At 40.3% G+C, this 19,544-nt stretch overlaps 1 protein-coding gene across 1 annotated transcript in view; it reads left to right on the forward strand.

Annotated features, from left to right (window-relative positions):
- The window catches only part of SLC28A3 (solute carrier family 28 member 3), a gene marked incomplete at both ends in the record, with an annotated part of 58,140 nt that extends 47,461 nt beyond the window's left edge, over positions 1-10,679 (forward strand). Inside the window, 7 exons of the mRNA XM_079705825.1 lie at positions 102-232; positions 2,015-2,183; positions 2,593-2,790; positions 8,549-8,630; positions 9,284-9,382; positions 9,593-9,713; positions 10,559-10,679. Of these exons, the coding sequence (XP_079561951.1) occupies positions 102-232; positions 2,015-2,183; positions 2,593-2,790; positions 8,549-8,630; positions 9,284-9,382; positions 9,593-9,713; positions 10,559-10,679 (921 nt within the window). The remainder of the gene's footprint in view (positions 1-101; positions 233-2,014; positions 2,184-2,592; positions 2,791-8,548; positions 8,631-9,283; positions 9,383-9,592; positions 9,714-10,558) is intronic.
- Positions 10,680-19,544: the final 8,865 nt, after the last annotated feature.

Raw genomic sequence — 19,544 nt, forward strand, 5'->3', positions numbered from 1 at the left:
AAGAAACATTGATTTCTGGCACGTAAGGCATTTGAGCCATTCATTCGGAGCACAACAGAAAAGCTAAATCTAAGTTGGTCTTCTTTCTCCTGAAATCACAGGTTTCGTCCTCTCACTTGTTAACTGCTTCAGTTATGTCTGCACCTGCGGCATTGGCTATTTCTAAACTTTTTTGGCCTGAGACAGAAACACCTAAAATAACCCTCAAGAAAGCCATGAAAATGGAAAATGGGTAAGTGGGACACGTTCACCTAGTTATTAGTTATTGACTATACAAGCAGGAGGTTGGCGGGAGGGGAGGTTTGCTCCAGTCCAGATTCAAAGTACAGCAAGAATTTGATTATCAGAGAACACAGTGAATTAAAGTGAATTTAATTTCCCATGACCATGTAGACTTCACCCAAAATATCTTGTTTCAGTACTTGAGGAGATCTTTTCTAAATATCAGTACCTAAATGTCAATACATTTCCTTGACTGTTCAGTGTAGATATTTCATTTAAGTAGTTTTTTTAGATTGAAGTATAGTTGATTTTCAATATTATATTAGTTTTAGGTGAAGAGGTATTTAATTTTAAATATAGCATAAGGTTCATTGGGCCACGATTTAAGACTGTTAGAAAGCCATAGGATCACTGTCTCTGGAAGTTTCTTATATAATAGGGAAGATAAGTGTGATATCGGTATTCCTTTTTATTAAAATTTATTTATTTATTAAAATATTTCTTTCTTTATTTGGCTGCATTAAGTCTTAGTTACAGTGCGAGAGCTCTTCGTTGCAGCAGGCGGGCTTCTCTCTAGTTGCGGTGTGCGGGCTCAGTAGTTGAGGCACACAAGCTCTCTAGTTGCAGCACACAGTCTCTCTAGTTGTGATGCGTGGGCTCTAGAGCCCGCAAGCTTAGTTGTCCCACGGCATGTGGGATCTTAGTTCCCCAACCAGAGATCGAACCCACGTCTCCTGCATTGGAAGGCAGATTCTTAACCATTGGACCACCAGGGAAGTCCCGATATAGGTATTTCTAACCCCTCTTAGGTTCATTTACTTTTTGCCCTGTTCAAAAGAAAGAGAAGAGGGTGGAAAAAACTAAGGGCTTTAGGGTATTCAAAAGTATGTCATGGGCTTCCCTGGTGGCGCAGTGGTTGAGAGTCCGCTTGCCGATGCAGGGGACGCGGGTTCGTGCCCCGGTCCGGGAAGATCCCACATGACACGGAGCGGCTGGGCCCGTGAGCCATGGCTGCTGAGCCTGCGCGTCCGGAGCCTGTGCTCCGCAACAGGAGAGGCCACAGTAGTGAGAGGCCCGCGTACCGCAAAAAAAAAAAAAAAAAAAAAGTATGTCATTAAGTAACAGAATTCATCAACCAATATGTTTCTGAGATTCATCCCTTGTTTGTATGTAGAGAGAGTCATAACCATGAGTGAAAAAGCAAGTTGCCAAAGAATATATATGGAATATGTGGATTTCACTTATATAGTTAGCAACTATGTAAACTGACACAATGTATTATGTAGGGATAAAGAAAATTGAAAAGAAAGGGAATCATAAGAAAATTCCAGTGGGCCAAGTACCTCTGATATTAGAGAGAAGAAGATGAGATGAAGTAGGGGGTGCTCAAAGCTGATGTGACTCTCCATTTCTTAAATGAGGTGGTGGATACACAGGCCTTCCTTGAATTGCTAGTTCTTTTACTGTGAATATTTTATAAATATTCTCTGGAAGCTACTTTTAATTAAATATCATTGTTAAAACCTGTAATATTTTTATCCCAATATTTTTTTATAAACGCCTCCAAATTAAAAGAGTAGTATAACATTTAGACACTCATATGCCCATCACCTGCACTCAACAATTATAAATCCCATCATGATTTCACGGAATTCAGGTATTTCAGCCAGGACATGGGTCTGAGAGTTTGTCTCTCCATTTGAATGAGCTCTGATTATGCCATTTCTACACCTGTGATGTCCATCCACTGATAACCCCTTGGTAATTCTGGAATTCCTATTTTTTGATAAAGTGATTCAAAGAATCTCCTAGAAGCCGCAACACAGGGAGCATCCTCATCCATTCCCCTGGTGGCAAACATCGCTGTGAATTTGATTGCCTTCCTGGCCCTGTTGTCTTTTGTGAATTCAGCCTTGTCCTGGTTTGGAAACATGTTTGACTGCCCACAACTGAGTTTCGAGGTATGATTCTATCATGCTTTTCCTCCTTTTTGTTTCTGCCAGTCTTTGTTTAAAAATAAAATAGGTTTGTGAACAGCCTTTCCTAATGCATATAGTGCACTCTTATACAATGTACAAACTTTTCATGAATCCCACTCTCCCCACACCCCTTTTGCTGTCTCCTATCACCCTCCTTACCCCAACACAGAACCATTCTGTCCTGACCCCGTTCCCCAAAATCCAGGTTACTTCAAATGACCCAATTTCAACCTTGACTCCTAATGGATATAGACAGGCTAGAGAATGCACAGGGATCTCTGTGCCTAAAAGACACACAGAGGGGGCAGGAACAATCTGGTCATGAGGGTGAGGCTGAAGAACCGGAAGCAAATCACTACTCTAATAAAGTATCCATTTTTGGTTTTTGTAGTTAATATGCTCCTACATCTTCATGCCCCTTTCCTTCATGATGGGAGTGGACTGGCAAGACAGCTTTATGGTTGCCAAACTCATAGGTTATAAGACATTCTTCAATGAATTTGTGGCTTATCAGAAACTCTCAGACTTGATCCATTTAAGGCAAGAGGGTGGACCCAAATTTGTGGACGGTGTGCAGCAATATATGTCGGTGAGTAAATTTTTCCCCCCAATATACATCTTCATCACACACATACATTCAGCTATTTAGCTGCTGGTGACTCTGTGTGTCAGGCACCATGCCAGGCATTTGGGGTACATCAGAAGGAAACAGGCCAAAAATCTCTGACATCATAATGTACATAGTGACTCATAATTGTCAGTTGTGTTGAGTTAATCACAGTGTCAGTGCACGTGTGTGTGTGTGTGTGTGTGTGTACAGGAAGAAACGCAGCTAATCCTTACCACTGTGATCATTTACCTTTGAGCACTACCAATACAAACCCAGAGTCATATGAGCTGGGATTGGAGTCAATCAACAGATATTTATGGAATGTCTTCTGTGAGCACTGTGCTATGTACGGAGGCCACGGTGTTGAATGAGTGATAAGGCCTCTGCTCTCATGGGGCTCATAGTCTAATGACCAGGAAGGACTCTTCCTTCCTACTTAAGAAATTTTTTGAACTCTGAGAAACTGCCTAAGTGCCACATAGCGCCTGGACATCAAAAGAAACAGTGAGACACAGTAACTACTCTCCAAGTGAATGAGGGAAGAGAAAAAGTTCAGGGCCTTTCAGACAAGCACCCTATAATTATGTCAGGATTTCGGGTCCATAGCCTGCAAAGAGATGCTCATGTCTCTTGGCCTTGAATGGGATGAGGGAACTTGGAGGAGGCCATTATTTAAGCCATATTTGCAGCTGAGTCTCTAACTTCTACTTTCCAGAAGAACAGAATTGTCACACGTGGAAACTCTTAGGGAAATGGTGAACATCTCTGACCACCACCATGACTCATTAAAACAATCCATTTGGAATGAATGTCCTGGGCAGGTATTTGGCTTTAAAAGGAACAGGGAGGGAAAGCATGCTGCCCAAGGTTCTAACTGAGACTGCCCCGCCTCTGACCACCACCACCATCTCACCCAGCCTCCCAAACACCAAACATGCAAATTTTCCTCCCACCTGTCACACAAATATCACAGCAAACTCCAGGAGAGTACTGATTTGTATTTTACGGTCAGCGGCATTTTGACGCACACATCTGATATGAACAAGAGCTCTAGGACAGTAGGTCTCCTGCGTCTCAAATGTTCATTCTTCAACTGACCACGCAATGGAGCTTGGCCAAATGTCCTCATTGTTTGGATGCCACTACAAACTAGCTTGCTTCCCTGCCAAAAGTAAAGAATAGGCTAAATTAAGTGAAATGTTTTCTATCCCCAAGTGGCAGTTGCCTGGAGAACGTAGTTTTGCTAAAAGGAAGCTCTCAGTTCTGGTTGTGCTAAGCAGGTTTGTGAACAGGTTATTAAGAGGACAGAAATAGAACAGTAGAGCTGATTTAGGTTGGGAGTGAGCCCAACCAGAGGCAGACCCACAGAAGATATTTGGAGATATGAGTTCAATGGCTTCCGCTATTGTTGAGTCACAAAGGGGAAAACATTTTGTTTTTCCCAATTTGCTATTTCCAATCAACCAAATGGGGATGAGTTCCTACAATTTCTGTTTACCAACCAACAAGTGGTGGGAGTGTCCCACTATCTACTGGAAAAAGTACCACATGACTAAAACATTTGATCTGGGTCCATGAGGCAAAAACCCAGTGTAATCCATTGCATTATGCCCACTGACGACCTCCATCTAAGCGGTCAGAATGTGTAGGTGCAGATGGCCAACAGGCACATGGAAAGATGCTCAACATCACTAATTATTAGAGAAATGCAAATCAAAACTATGAGGTATCACCTCACACCGGTCAGAATGGCCATCATTAAAAAGTCTACAAATAATAAATGCTGGAGAGGGTGTGTAGAAAAGGTAACCCTCCTACACTGTTGGTGGGAATGTACATTAGTGCAGCCCTATGGAAAACAGTATGGAGGTTCCTCAAAAAACTAAAAATAGAGTTTCCACATGATCCAGCAATCCCACTCCTGGGCATATATCTGGACAAAACTATAATATGAAAAATACATGCATCCCAGTGTTCATAGCAGCACTATTTACAATAGCCAAGACATGGATGAAACCTAAATATCCATTGACAGATGAATGGATAAAGAAGATATGGTCTGTATACATAATGGAATACAACTCAGCCATAAAAAAGAATGAAATGATGCCATTTGCAGTGACATGGGTGGACCTAGAGATTATCATACCAAGTGAAGTAAGTCAGAAAGAGAAAGACAAATACCATATGATATCACTTATATCTAAGTGGAATCTAAAATATGACACAGATGAACTTATTTATGAAACAGAAACAGACTCACAGACATAGAAAACAAACTTATGGTTACCAACAGGGAAAGGCGGGGGGGAAGGGATAAATTAGGAGTTTGGAATTAGCAGATACAAACTACTATATATAAAATTGATAAACAACAAGGTCCTACTGTATAGCACAGGGAACTATATTTAATACCCTGTAATAAACCATAATGGAAAAGAATATATATATATATATGTGTGTGTGTGTATATATATGTATGTATATATAAATATATATATATATATATATATAAAACTGAATCACTTTGCTGTACAGCAGAAACTAACACAACGTTGTAAATCAACTATACTTCAATTAAAAGAATAAGAGAGGGCTTCCCTGGTGGCGCAGTGGTTGAGAGTCCGCCTGCCGATGCAGGGGACACGGGTTCGTGCCCCGGTCCGGGAAGATCCCACATACCGCGGAGCGGCTGGGCCTGTGATCCATGGCCGCTGGGCCTGCGCGTCCGGAGCCTGTGCTCCGCAACGGGAGAGGCCACAACAGTAAGAGGCCCGCTTACCACAAAAAAAAAAAAAAAAAAAAAGAATAAGAGAAATGTGTATGTGGCATGTTATCCCCAGAATGAGCTCTTTATCACTCCATCATTTTCATCATTTTCTCCTTCTTAAAGATAATACTTTGCATGTTTGTTTGTTTACACATAAAACATACCATGGTACAGAATTCAAAATGTACAAGAGGTGTGGAAGGAAAAGGAAGTCATCCTCCCTATTTCTCTGCCATTCACCTCCCCTCCCTGTTCCACGTTATGCTCACTGTTGTTAGTGTTGCTCTTTGCTCTTGGTAACATATCTTGGATGCCATGCCATATCAATGCCTGTGACACAGTATGAGCACATCATAACTTATTTTAACCAGTCCCTTGTTGATGAACACAGTTACCAATTTTTTGCTATTAGAAGAAATGCTACAATGACTGTCCTTGTGGCACCTTTGCTCTTGTGCAAGGAGAGCTGGAAGATGTATTATGGATGGATTAGATTCCACTTAGATATAAGTGATATCATATGGTATTTGTCTTTCCATCACATAATCCTGCACATTTATGGGCAAAGGCAAAGTGGAATCATCCCAGCCTCCTTTTCCTCTTATCATAAAACCCTGCATGGCCACATCTGTGTATCCCTTTCCCACAGATCCCCAGAAGGAGAAAGAGGAATCTCAAGCACTTTATGCCATCTCCCTCCTCACGGTCTCTTAATAAGCTTGCCTATTTTTGAAGCCAACTGAACTAAATGAAAAGCACTAGACAGAGCAGGGGACAAAGATGATCAGCTTTTCCAGAAACAGCAGACTGCTCAAATACTTGAAATATTTTTTTCCTGCCCACTATATGCACACTGATTGAGAATATCAACAAAGGAGTTCTCCAAAATTATGAAAGAAAAGAGGAGCCTTATAATCAACAAAAAACTTATCATGAAAAAAAAAAACAAAAAAAAAAACTTACCATGAGCACTTGAGTCTTGAATGTGAGCTTTTAAAAATCCAGTTAGTGAAAGAAAAAAGAAAAGGTTTGTTCTTTGAACCAAATCATAGATTTTTCTCAGGATTTTGGAAAAGAAAATTATTGCCTCGGTTGTGTGGGTGCCTTTGCTAGATTGGCTGTGCCTCTGGTGAACAACCAAGCCTATTGAATCTTCCAGGCCTCCCATAATCAGCCCCTCAACCTGAGGAAGATTGTCTGGCCTGAGCAGCACCTCTTGCCTATTGGAATAGAGAAGGAGGGTCATGCTCATGCTTCCAAGAATTCACCTGCCATTTTCTTACTGCCCTGTGAAAGGACTATTCACTCTCCCACTACCTAACATTCCTATGGTCTGGTCAGAGCTGAGGAACAAAGAAAGGCAAGCACACACCACAGTCAGCTGAAAGGAGCCCCTCTGGTATCTGTGAGCTTCGTTTTTACTAAGATAATTCCTTTTCACTGAAGTATAATTTGCATACAAAAAAGGCCTATTTCTGGTGTACGTATGTTTTGATAAATCTGTCACCTGTGTAACCACGACCACAAACAATCAAGATATCACACATTTCCACCACACCTAAAAAACTTCCTTCATGGCCAGCTGTCAATACCCCATCCCACCCCAACCCAGTCCCAGGAAACCAGTGATCTTTCTCTTACTATAGATCACTTTTGCTTGTTCTAGAATTTCATATAAATGGACTCACTTAGGATTCATGTTGCTGCATGTATTAGTTTTTTCCTTTCTACTGCAGAGTAGTATTCTTTTTTAATGCATATCCCCACCTTATTTATCCATTCACCAATTGAACGGCATTTGAGTTGTTTCCAGCTTGGAGCTATTGTGAATAGAGCTGTTACAAATATTCACGTACAGTCTTCTTGAAGACACATGTTTTTATTTCTCCTGGGAACATTCCTAGGAGTGGCATTACTGGGTCACTGTTAATTTGATAAGAAACTGCCAAGTATGTTTGTATTTTACAAACAGGCTGTGTCAGTTTACATTCCCACCAACAATGTACAAGAGTTCCAATTGCTCAACATCCTTGCCAACACTGGGTGTTGTCCATCTTTTTTAGCCATTTTAGTGGATGTGTAGTGAGCTCATTGTTTTAATTTAATTTGCATTTTCCTGGTGATTAATGATGTCAAACATCTTCTCATGTGCTTATTTTGGCCATTTGTGTATCTTTTGTGAAATCTCTTTATGTTTTTTATTGGATGCTTGTCTTCTTAATGAGTTATAACAGTTCTTTATACATTCTGAATAAGTCCTTTGTCAAATAAATGTAATGTGAGTATTTTCTGGGACCAATTTTGTATTGTCAGCAGCTAGTACTGTGCCTGACACAATATAGCAAGTGGTCAGGTTATACTGAATATTAGAAGTTATCATCAAGCAGAAAATAGCATTTGTAGAGGCCAAGAGTACCAACTCCAAGAACTTCATGGAGAGTCTCTGAATCCACACAGCCCCTTTCCCTCCCTGAAAATTCAAGGGGAGGACTTCCCTGGTGGTGCAGTGGTTAAGAATCTGCCTGCCAATGCAGGGAACACAGGTTCAATCCCTGGTGCAGGAAGATCCCACATGCCACAGAGCAACTAAGCCCATGCACCACAACTACTGAGCCTGCGTGCTGCAACTACTGAAGCCCGCGTGCCTAGAGCCCATGCTCCACGACAAGAGAAGCCACCACAATGAGAAGCCCACACACTGCAACGAAGAGTAGCCCCCACTTGCTACAACTAGAGAAAGCCCACAGGCAGCAACGAAGACCCCTCACAGCCAAAAGAAAAAGAAAAAAAAATTCAAGGGGAGATGGAAAAAAGAGACCAGGAAGCAACAGGTGTTTGACACCATACACTGTACATTTATTTGTCAATATTGATTCCATAGTCGGAATAGGAAGCCCAGTTAGGATATCAGATATACTCAGCTGGGTCACATCGTGTATACATCTGTGTGTTTATGCTTATTTCTAGATTCGTGCTGAGACAATTGCCACTTATGCTCTCTGTGGCTTTGCCAATTTTGGGTCCCTAGGAATAGTGATCGGCGGACTCAGTAAGTGAAAAGGATATTCTCCAACAACAGATATGATATAAACATGCTTCCAATCTCCATGTTGCTCTGTAACATTATTTGAGTCCGAAAAAAAGAGCCCTGCAACAGCAATTAATTCTTTCGGGTCTATTTTTTATCCCTACTCTGCAATGTAGTTTTTCCCATGTCTATTCAAGCTAATATCGGGAAAAATTTGCTCAAATGTACAGGTGTTACTCCACTCAAAGATGACAAATAGATTACACTTTGTCTGCCAATTCCAATAGATTTATAATGACCAGCTAGAGAAGGATTCTGAGGGCCAGTGGAAATTCAATGGGAAAATGCTGTGATTAATTAATTCTATGCCACCATGGGCAAAGAAGTAGATGGTGACAGATGAGTTGCAGATATTTGGAATCCTTCCTTGAAACCCATTTGCCTTGTCATGCCCTCATGAACATACTGTGAGTTCTCCTACACCAGAGAGATTTCTCTGGATGTGGAGCTCATCACTAAGCTCTTGAATCTTGAATTCTCCAGCTCAGTTTAAAAAAAGAAAAGTCAATGGACCTGAGACTCCAGCCCCAGAACAATTCTCAAAGGCTGGGAATTTGGAATTCTAATCAATAGGCTCAACATTAATCTGCCATGCTTGCTTCCACATTTCCCAGCATCCATAGCTCCTTCCAGAAAGCGTGACATCGCCGCAGGAGCAGTGAGAGCTCTGATTGCGGGGACCATCGCCTGCTTCATGACAGCCTGCATCGCAGGTACTGCATTGCATCCTCTGTGTCTGGCCTCCCTGTGCTCAGAGGATGGCAGCTTTGGGGGGATGGTGCCTCTGCAGAGAGCTGAGAGGCACAGCTGCCGTTAAGCAGATTGTGAAGTGAAATGTGTGGAGCATGGTGGAGAAGCCAAGAATAGAAGGAGAGTTCAGTGACTTCATTAATTGAATAAATAGAACTCTGTTCCACTTCCAGGCATACTTAGCAGCACTCCTGTGGACAACAACTGTCATCACATTTTGGAGAATGCCTTCAACTCCAGCTCGGTTAGAAACACAACCGATGTAGTATCTTGTTGCCAGAGTCTATTGAACAGGTATTGTATTCTTGATGATAACTTCTTTATATCCATCATTAATAATAAAAATAGACCGAAAGACCCCAACCACTTATTTTTGTAACTTCATAACTCTTAATATAAGAACTTTTCTGGCAGTTCTAACCGCCTTTCATCTTGACTAACTAAGACGAGAAACTATAGCATTAACCAGTGCTGCTCAAACATTTTAATATGCCCACAGCTGTGTATTAGGTGCTTTGTATGAATTAGCTCACTTAAACCTTGCAGCCACTGTATAAGTTAGGCACTACTGCTTTTTTAAGCATTAGATAAAATCTGGGCTTGGGGAGGCAACGTCACTTACCCAAGCAAAATGAGTGCAAGCAAGATCAAGATAGAAAGACCCAAGAAAATTTGGGTCTTTCTGCCCATAGAGCCCATGCCCTAGTAGTTACTAGGTACTGCCTCCCTTTCAAGGGTATCAAGCAATGCAGGCTTCCCTGACAACATGATGATGGTGATGCTACAGTGGATGAGGGGCCATCAGTGACTCACGCCAGCCACCCCCATTCTGTACAGTCTCTATCTTCAAAAGCAGTATCACCACTCCATCTGCCCTTCTTAATGTGCACCTGTTTTTATAAGGATTGCTTCTATTCTTTATTCTTTTACTCTAGAGGAAATAAGGTGAGTCTTTCAGGCCAAACAGGATTTAAGGGTCAAAACTACTTCTCTGGTGCCTCTGTCCTTAACCCACCCTAACTGGAACGTGAGGCAGGATATCGGCTTCTCACCCTATGCAATCTCTAATGTGTCATCTGCTCATCTACTGTTTCTGTTTTCTAAGTTTCAACTAACTGTTTTATTCTACTTTTCACCAGCACTGTTGTCAATGGTTCCGGTGAGGTCATCCCAGCAGGAAACCATAGCCTGTATTCTTTGAAACACTGCTCCAATTTGTTGAATCCACCAACACTAAACTGCAGTTGGATTCCTTTTTGAGTTCAGCCACTTCTCCAACAGAAAAAAATGTGAAAAAAGAAAAGAAAAAATGTGAAAAAAGAAAAAACGTGAAAAAGGTTTTGGAATACCTTGAGTAATTTATCTGTGTTTTCATTTTTGTTCATGCACAAGAGTAATTTTTTTTAATCCATGATTAAATAGTTGACTTGTGTTTGTGTGTGTGTGTGTGTGTGTGTGTGTGTGTGTGGTGATGGTGGTGATGATGAAGTAGGGACCTAAATGCCCAAAGGACATTTATCTCTGAAGTACAATATACTAGGATATTTCTAATTATTGGTCATTTGTATCATATTTTTCTTGGAACTTACTGTGCCCTTTCAGTATTTAGACTTTATTTTAGAAAAAATATATTTACGTGTCTTTTCCCTCTGTTCTCTGTTCTGGTGTCAGCCTTCATAAAAGCCTATGGAATAGTGTGTCAGGGATGCCAATTATTCATATGCTGGTTCTCCTTTGTTTGCTATGGCTATTATTTTTCTTTCTCACTCTTTTTTCTCTTTGTAACTGTTTGCACTTTTCTATTCTATTTTATTCCTGAGAGTTAATTAAGTTTCTTCCTTTTCAAATTCAAAAATTAATATTCACTTCTAATAAAAGTGGCAATTTTACACACACACACACAACTTTCTCTCCACCCTGTTCACCCCAGCTCTCTTTCCAGTACCACATCCTGAGATTATTGTTAATGTTCTAGTACATGCATCTTTCTCTAAACATATAAAAATGTGGCAGATTTGTTGTTTCTACACGAGTAGAATGAATCTATTTACATATCACCTTCATCTTCTTTTCACTTGGAGTGTGTGTGATTTTACATAAAAGAGATAATATACACTCTGGGGGAGGGAGGGAGTTAGAGGTTTTATTTTCTTTCTACTTGCTTCCTTCTTCCTCTCCCCTGCCCCATCATATACAGGTAACCCAAGTTAAATAACCTAATGCATCATTTTCTGTACCTTTTTTATGTTCTGGTCATATCTTACAAACATATCCATCTATTGAGGATTGGAATGGTAGTTTTACAATACTGGTATTACTCACATTTTTATGTGGTTTACTTTTCTTCTATAACAATACTTTGTAGATATTCTAGTCCACTGACAAACTTTAACTATTCTTTTCAAAGACTTCATAATAGCCCATGACATATTATATATATGTATACTAGTCACTACTCTATGGACAAGCATTCACTTTGTTTGCAGTTTTTTGTTTTTGTTTGGTGTTTTCTGGTTTGATTTGGTTTGGTTTTTTTGTTTTGTTTTGTTTTTGTTTGTTTGTTTGGCTACTTTGAACTGTGCTTGTCAGTTTATATACCAGTGCTTTCATTTTCTATAGCAGTGCTATCTGATCAAAATATAATGCAAGTTGCATGTAATTTGACATTTTTTAGTAACCACATTGAAAAAGTAAAAAGAAACTGGTAAAATTAACTTTAACAATATATTATTATTATTATTATATGTTAGTAATACATTTTTTCAATGAGATTTTAGATTCTTTTTATTGCATTAAATCTTTTAAAAATCTAGTGTATATTTTATACTTAGAGCTTATCTTGAGAAGCTAAATTTTCATTGGCAAGACAATCTGTAATTAGATCTCATAAAATTTTTTTTTTTTTTTTTTTTTTGCTGTACGCGGGCCTCTCACTGCTGTGGCCTCTCCCGTTGCAGAGCACAGGCTCCGGACGCGCAGGCTCAGTGACCATGGCTCACGGGCCCAGCCGCTCCGCGGCATGTGGGATCCTCCCGGACCGGGGCACGAACCCGTGTCCCCTGCATCGGCAGGCGGACTCTCAACCACTGCGCCACCAGGGAAGCCCCTCTCATAAAATTTATAATTGAAAAATAAATTTACATACCCAGGTTGTTCCAGATAATACCTAAAAGTTTTCCAATAACTGAAATTAGTATCAGTTTTTAAATTTTAGATCCTCAGTTCCATATATGAAATAGCTCCATGTTTCAAATATTCATGATTAACATAACAGACAATGAAATTTTACAGGATGATTTCCTACGTGAATTGAAGTGTGTGTATATATTTGGTATTAATATATGTTGCCAGACTGCTTCTTAGAGAAATACGTTGTCTTAATTTTCACCTGCTTTGCAATATAAATTTTCTGATGTGTTTTATTCATCTACTTCTGTGAGCATGTGTGATATTTCCTTTTAAATACACTATGTTCACATAAGTTGCATGCTGATATCTTTTTTAATGTTGCTTCTTTTTTAATGTTTGAGGGAGGGAGATATTATTCCTGAGCCATATTATGAGAAAGGACAGTAAGCGTAGGATCAGGCAAATCAGCTGGTGAGCACTTGAGGCTCTTTGCCTCCAGAAACCTTATCAATCCCCTGTGAACATTGTGAGTGGCTCTGGGCTGGCTGGAAGTTTCCCTTTTCCCAGTGAAGCCAGTCGATGGAGGGTTTTGGTGGACGGTGATGTCTTCACTCTTCTTTGGAAGACATAGAAGCTGGAGGGCTCTTTGTTCCTCACAGTTTATCCTTCACCCAGCCATAGTCTTCTAAGATGTCAAAGATGGAGTGTCTGTGTGTTTCTTGTGTGTTTCCTAGGTTGTCGCCTGAGGTCACTTAGTGTTGACAGCATGTTGCTGTCAGTCTGTGCACCCTGACCTTGTTTCAAGCCAAGGCTGTGAAATCTACTTAGAAGAATTCTGCACTGTCTTGTCTGTCCATGAAATCCGAAGTCCCTAGCTGTCTTTCTGAGTCTATCTTTCACACTGACACAGGTTTCACTAATCTGAAAGCCCTTTTTTATTTTACTTTATTTTTTAAACATCTTTATTGCAGTATAATTGCTGTACAATGGTGTGTTAGTTTCTGCTTTATAACAAAGTGAATCAGCTATACATATACATATATCCCCATATCTCCTCCCTCTTGCGTCTCCCTCCCACCCTCCCTACCCCACCCCTCTATGTGTCACAAAGCACCGAGCTGATCTCCCTGTGCTATGTGGCTGCTTCCCACTAGCTATCTGTTTTACATTTGGTAGTATATATTAGTCCATGCCACTCTCTCACTTCATCCCAGCTTACCCTTCCCCCTCCCCATGTCCTCAAGTCCATTCTCTACATCTGCATCTTTATTCCTGTCCTGTCCCTAGGTTCTTCAGCACCATTTCTTGAAAGCCCTTTTTAAAAATACAGTTATGAGTCCAGTTATTAATGTTTCCTAAGTTCAATAAAGATGGAAGTTTGCTTTCCAGCTTTTTATTCTCCTTGTTATTTTCCATTGGTTTGCAAAAGGGGAGGGGGTCAGAAATGGCATTTCTCTCTCCAATCCAGAAGCTATATTTATAAACAAATTCTCTAACCTTACAGAAGACTTAGGGTCTCAGCCAAAAATAGTTGGAGTCATGGAATATGGAAATTTTTCTTTGATTTTTCTTTCCACTGGTAAAATAGAACATCCAAGCAATTAGGTCTGAGTGAGAAGGTCTCTGTAACTACACAGATTACTAACATGCATCATTTTGAAAATGCTCCCACCTAATTGCTTTCATGTTTCTGTGGTTTAGTTAGGCTGGTAGGCCATTGTGAAGAGCTTAAGATGTGCACCTGCCCAGTGAGGCTGACTTCCAATTACAGAACAATTCCAAAATCGGACATGCTTATAAAGAAGGTTTTGAAGGACACAGTGTGCCAGGAAGGATTAAACTACTCTGAATGTACTGGAGCAGGGGAAGCGGAGGCGATCATTCACATTTTAAACAGGCAGGAGCACAGGATTAAAGAAATCCTTGGTACATGTGCACCATATGGGGCTAATGAACCACATGGTCCTAAGAAAAGCTACCTTTTTACAACCTGTTACTTAATAAAAAGCAACTTTGTTTTAAGCTGAAGCAGGAAGAAAAGTGTACACTTGTCCATTCTTTTTCTGGATCACAAGCTTATGATGATGAATGTGTTTTCCTTTTTATTACAAAGGCAATGTGATTGCCTCTGGATGTAGAGGGAGTTCTTTCTACTCTGGTCTTTAGTAGACTACTTGGCATTTCTATTTCAAGAGACTCTAGAAAGTAAATGATGGATCTGCACCAAGCCAGTTCCTCTACTCACTATGCCTTTTGCAAAATAGGAAGACAGTGACTGATACAAGGGGTACAGCCTATAGCCATGGAATAGAAAAAAGCACTCAAATGACAATCTTGAAATTTAGTCCTCTGGCGACTGAAAACCAACCACTTTCTTTCTTTCTTTCTTTCTTTTTTCTTTTCTTTTTTTTTTTTTTTGGCTGCTTCCGGAGTCCTAACCACTGGAACGCCAAGGAATTTCCCGATCACTTTAGTATGAGAAACCAAGATTAGGAAAAAAACTGATGTCTTACAAGTCATGTTTACATGAAGAATCAGACCCATATCTTCCATGTACTGGGCATGCTTCCAGTAACACTCATAAAACAAGAGGACTTTGGAATCCTAAGTCACTCAGAAATGCCTCATCTCCTTCCACACTCCCCCCAACCCACTTTAAGTCATGTAAAGCCACCAAATCTATAGATTACTATAGCTAAAAGGAGAATTAGGGCAATATTCTCTGGTCTAATCTGAGTTCCTTCAACTGCAGAGTACCTACCTCATTTCATAACTGTTAACTCATATGTCTGTCTGACCCACTAGACAGACTACTAATTCCTATGTATCTCCAGTACTAGTGCCTGACATCTAGTAGACATTCAGTAAATGTTTATTCAATGAATGAATGAATGAATATTGCAAAATGACTAACCTTCACATAAGCAAGAATAGTTAACTAGATCACTGTTAAAAACTTTTTAAAAATATCATCCAAAAATGCATACTCAGAATAAAAATTGCAAATGATATGCCAGTGTGTATAATGGAGAAATTGGAAATCTTCCTCCCACCTCAATCTCATTCCCCATAGTTATCCACAGTGAACACTGGTATCACTGTTAACTTTTCTCAGTATATAATAAACTATACAGTAAGTTACAACTGTCAAACTGGAGTGAATGAATCTTCTTTCAAGCCCAATGCCAGAATTACTTGCACCTTCTATTTCTTGGCAACATCATGCACATGATTTTGCTTGTCTTACAGCATTAACTGTCCTGAACAATGATTAGCAAATGAAGTTCAAGCAACTAGTCTTCTTGATAATCTCTGCAAGGCCAGTTGGCAATTCAGTAGTGTTATCTACCTTGAAGCTAAATGGAATCATTAAAAGCATCTCAATACCCAACATAAATAGGTGTACTTAAGTAACCGGATTCTTTCTGCTTGTATGAGCAATTGTTCTGCTATCATATTTGGAAAAGCTCTTACAGGAAATGGGAAGCCACAAGCTGGTTGCCACTGCTGGCAGGTATGAAATATGATTCAGCAGCTAAGCGTCCATCTCTGGACCTGAACTGTCAGTGTTCAAATCCTGGCCCCAGCCACTAGCTCCATTACCTTAGATATTTATGTAACCGCTCTGTGCCTCAGTTTCCCCATCTGTAAAGTGCAAACAAACACATCTCCTCCCTCATATTTTTGTGAGAATTAAGTAAGTTAAATCATATAAAGCACTTAGAAAAATGCCTCACAGAGAAAGGCTATAAAAGACACTTTTTCTTCATTGAGGTATCACTTATATACAATAAATGTACAGATTTTAAGTGTACTTTTTGATGAGTTTTGACAAATACATACATACATGTGACCATCGCCCCAATCAGGATGGAGCACACTTCCATCATTTCAGAAAGCTCCCCAGTACCCCTCCCCAGTCAATCTCTCCCCCACGCTCCCATACTCCCAGGCAAGCCTGATTGATTTTCTTTCCCCTAGAGATTAGTTCAAATAAATGATTCAGCTAGAATGTCATGTAAATGGATTCCGACAGCATATGCTTTTTTGTCTCTTGCTTTTCTCATTCAGCATAATGAATTTAAGTTTTATCCAGTAGGTCATTCTGTTTTTATTGCCGAGTATTATTCCATTGTATGACTACACCACCATTTATATATCACTTCTACTCTTGATTGACATTTAGGTTGTCTTTAGTTTTTGTAGAATATTTGCTTTTGAGAGAGATTTCTATTTGCCACACACTCTTTAGGAGTTTTGGAATATCTTAAGCTTCAGAAATACAAATTGGAATGTCAAGAAGGCATCATTTACCACATGGGGGTTGCTCCTTATCACCCTTCCTCTGCCTCATAATCTCACTGAATCTTTTTACTATATGTTGTTCTTCACAGGGATTTTCAAGATGGCAGGCTTCAGGCCACAAACTGGAAGACCAGTGATGACTGAGCCTCAGTGGGGAATAACTGAGAGACTAGAGCACCATGAGGTCACTCTTGGTTGAATAGAATGTTGATTAGCCTGCTCCTACATACCGCATGATGGCACTTTCACTGTACTGCATTCTGAGAAAAATCACGGGGCTTTTCTAAGTCTCCAGTAAAAGTAAATTACCTTAACATTAACTGTAGTACAAGAACATGAGTTAAAAATAGACAAGAAATGTAAAAAACATTTTGTAGTTTGCAAGTATTATAGGAAAGCCCAACACATATTTGAGGTGAGCTTTGATCATACCATGACAGATTTTGGCTCCAATAGCTTGCAAAGTACAGAAGCATCCATCAACTAAAAATTTTGTTACTTAGGAGCCATGATAAACTTAATCCCATTTGTGGGAAAGATTGGCCAGTTCTTAAAAGCACTTGCAGGGCTTCCCTGGTGGCGCAGTGGTTGGGAGTCCGCCTGCCGATGCAGGGGACACGGGTTTGTGCCCTGGTCCAGGAAGATCCCACATGCCGCGGAGCGGCTGTGCTCCGCAACGGGAGAGGCCACAACAAACAGTGAGAGGCCCGCGTACCACAAAAAAAAAAAAAAAAAAAAGCACTTGCACAAAACAAAGACTCAAATTCTCATTAGAATTCACCCATCAAAATTCAACGTGCATTTCTGAGATGGACATCTCAAACAGTTGAGAATTATTTGCTCTCTTTGACCATCCATTCATCAATGTCTGGTCATGTAAAACAGGTTATCCAGAAAGTGAGGGTTTCTGGGTATACTTAAACCAAAAAGAACCAAACAGAAGGAAACAATATGTTCTTGGGGACTCACGAGAGGTCCTCCTGTTGCAGTCTGACTTGAGTACTGTTTCCATAGCAACAGACTCCAGCGTTCTTAAACAAGGGTCAGGTGCTCACAGGAGGCTGCAGCTGGACACTGAAGAAAGTTTCTTTTCTCAGAAGTTACAGAAGTATTCAAAAAAATTCAATCAAAATTCCATCTAAAATTGGCAGGAGGGTGGTCTTCTAGATGACCTGAAAATAAAATTAATTTCTTAAATACTCTCTCCTCCCTCTTCCCATTGTTACCAGGAAAATGTCTGGGGAGAATTTTATTCAGGTTACAGTTTTTTACAAGTGCCTCTGGTCAGATAGGACAGACACTCTCCAGACATCAATAGCGAGGAACGGGTCAGAGATCCAGAGAATTTCCCCAGCAGCTGGCCAGAGCCTGGGGGGTCCTGAGAGGATAAGGCAGAGATCTGGGGCTCCAGAGGTGGCTCCCTATGTTGGCCTGCTACAACTGTATAGAGAGAGGTGCTCAGAGGTGTTTTTGTCCCTACCCCTTCTCATAATACCTTTTATAAGATGCTTTATTGCAAAAGTAATCAGCCTTATTTTTGTAGAAAAATATTCAAAATCTGAAGAAGAAAATAAAAACATTATCCATATCCCATCACAAAATATAACAAGTGCTAATAATCTGTGGTATATAGTCATTCAATGTGTGTGTTTGCTTAAGACTTTCAAAATGAGATCACTGTTGTGATTTACTTTGAGGCCAGCATTTCCCTCTTAATATACAACATGAACACTTTTGCATGTTGTTAAATATTCTCCTACATCATCATTTGTAAATGGCTGTTGTGCATCCCACTGTATCACTGTACCAGAATATACCCAATCTCTTATGGTTGGCTACTACAGATGTTTCCCATTTTTCATGATTATCAACACATCGACAATACATATTTTTGTAGTCAAATCTTTGCACAAATTCATGATTAGTTCCCTGTAAGACATACAAAAATGCTAGAGACACAGAGATTTTATCTCCCAACATAACGTTTCCTATCTTATGCTAAGTCTCAGGGCAAAGCCAAATGATCAAACTTTGAATGGACAACATATTTACAGTGTAAAGCTTGTCCACCTGCTAGATTCTGCTGGCAATCAAGAAGGTAAATGAAACATGACAGCGAGCTTGGGCTTGTGTGGGATTTTATACACTAAACAGTGACATCAGCTTTGTAAAAACCCTGGGCAGATGACACACCAGGTTATCTTCATCTGATTAAAGATGAATTTTCTAGTTCCATACTTGAAACTGAAAGTGATTTCTCTATGTCTTGAGTGGGCTTTTGTACTGCCAACACAGATTAACTGGGTACGAATAAAACAAAAGTAAGTTTGAATGCCAACTCCCAACCCCACTTAGACCCAGTCCAGCAAGAAAAAAGTCCTAGTCCATGGAAAATCAAAAAGTATGGTTCCTGGGCTTCCCTTGAGGAGCAGTGGTTGAGAGTCCGCCTGCCAATGCAGGGGACACGGGTTCATGCCCCGGTCCCGGAAGATCCCACATGCCGCGGAGCAGCTGGGCCCGTGAGCTATGGCCACTGAGCCTGCGCATCCGGAGCCTGTGCTCCGCAACGGGAGAGGCCACAACAGTGAGAGGCCCCCGTACCGCCAAAAAAAAAAAAAAGTATGGTTCCTGCCAGTTCCGCTGGATATAGGGCAAGCTGACGGCAGGGGATGGGAGAGCACCGCATAGGTC

The sequence above is a fragment of the Hyperoodon ampullatus genome, assembly GCF_949752795.1.
Source record: "Hyperoodon ampullatus genome assembly, chromosome: 6".
Taxonomy (NCBI): domain Eukaryota; kingdom Metazoa; phylum Chordata; class Mammalia; order Artiodactyla; family Ziphiidae; genus Hyperoodon; species Hyperoodon ampullatus.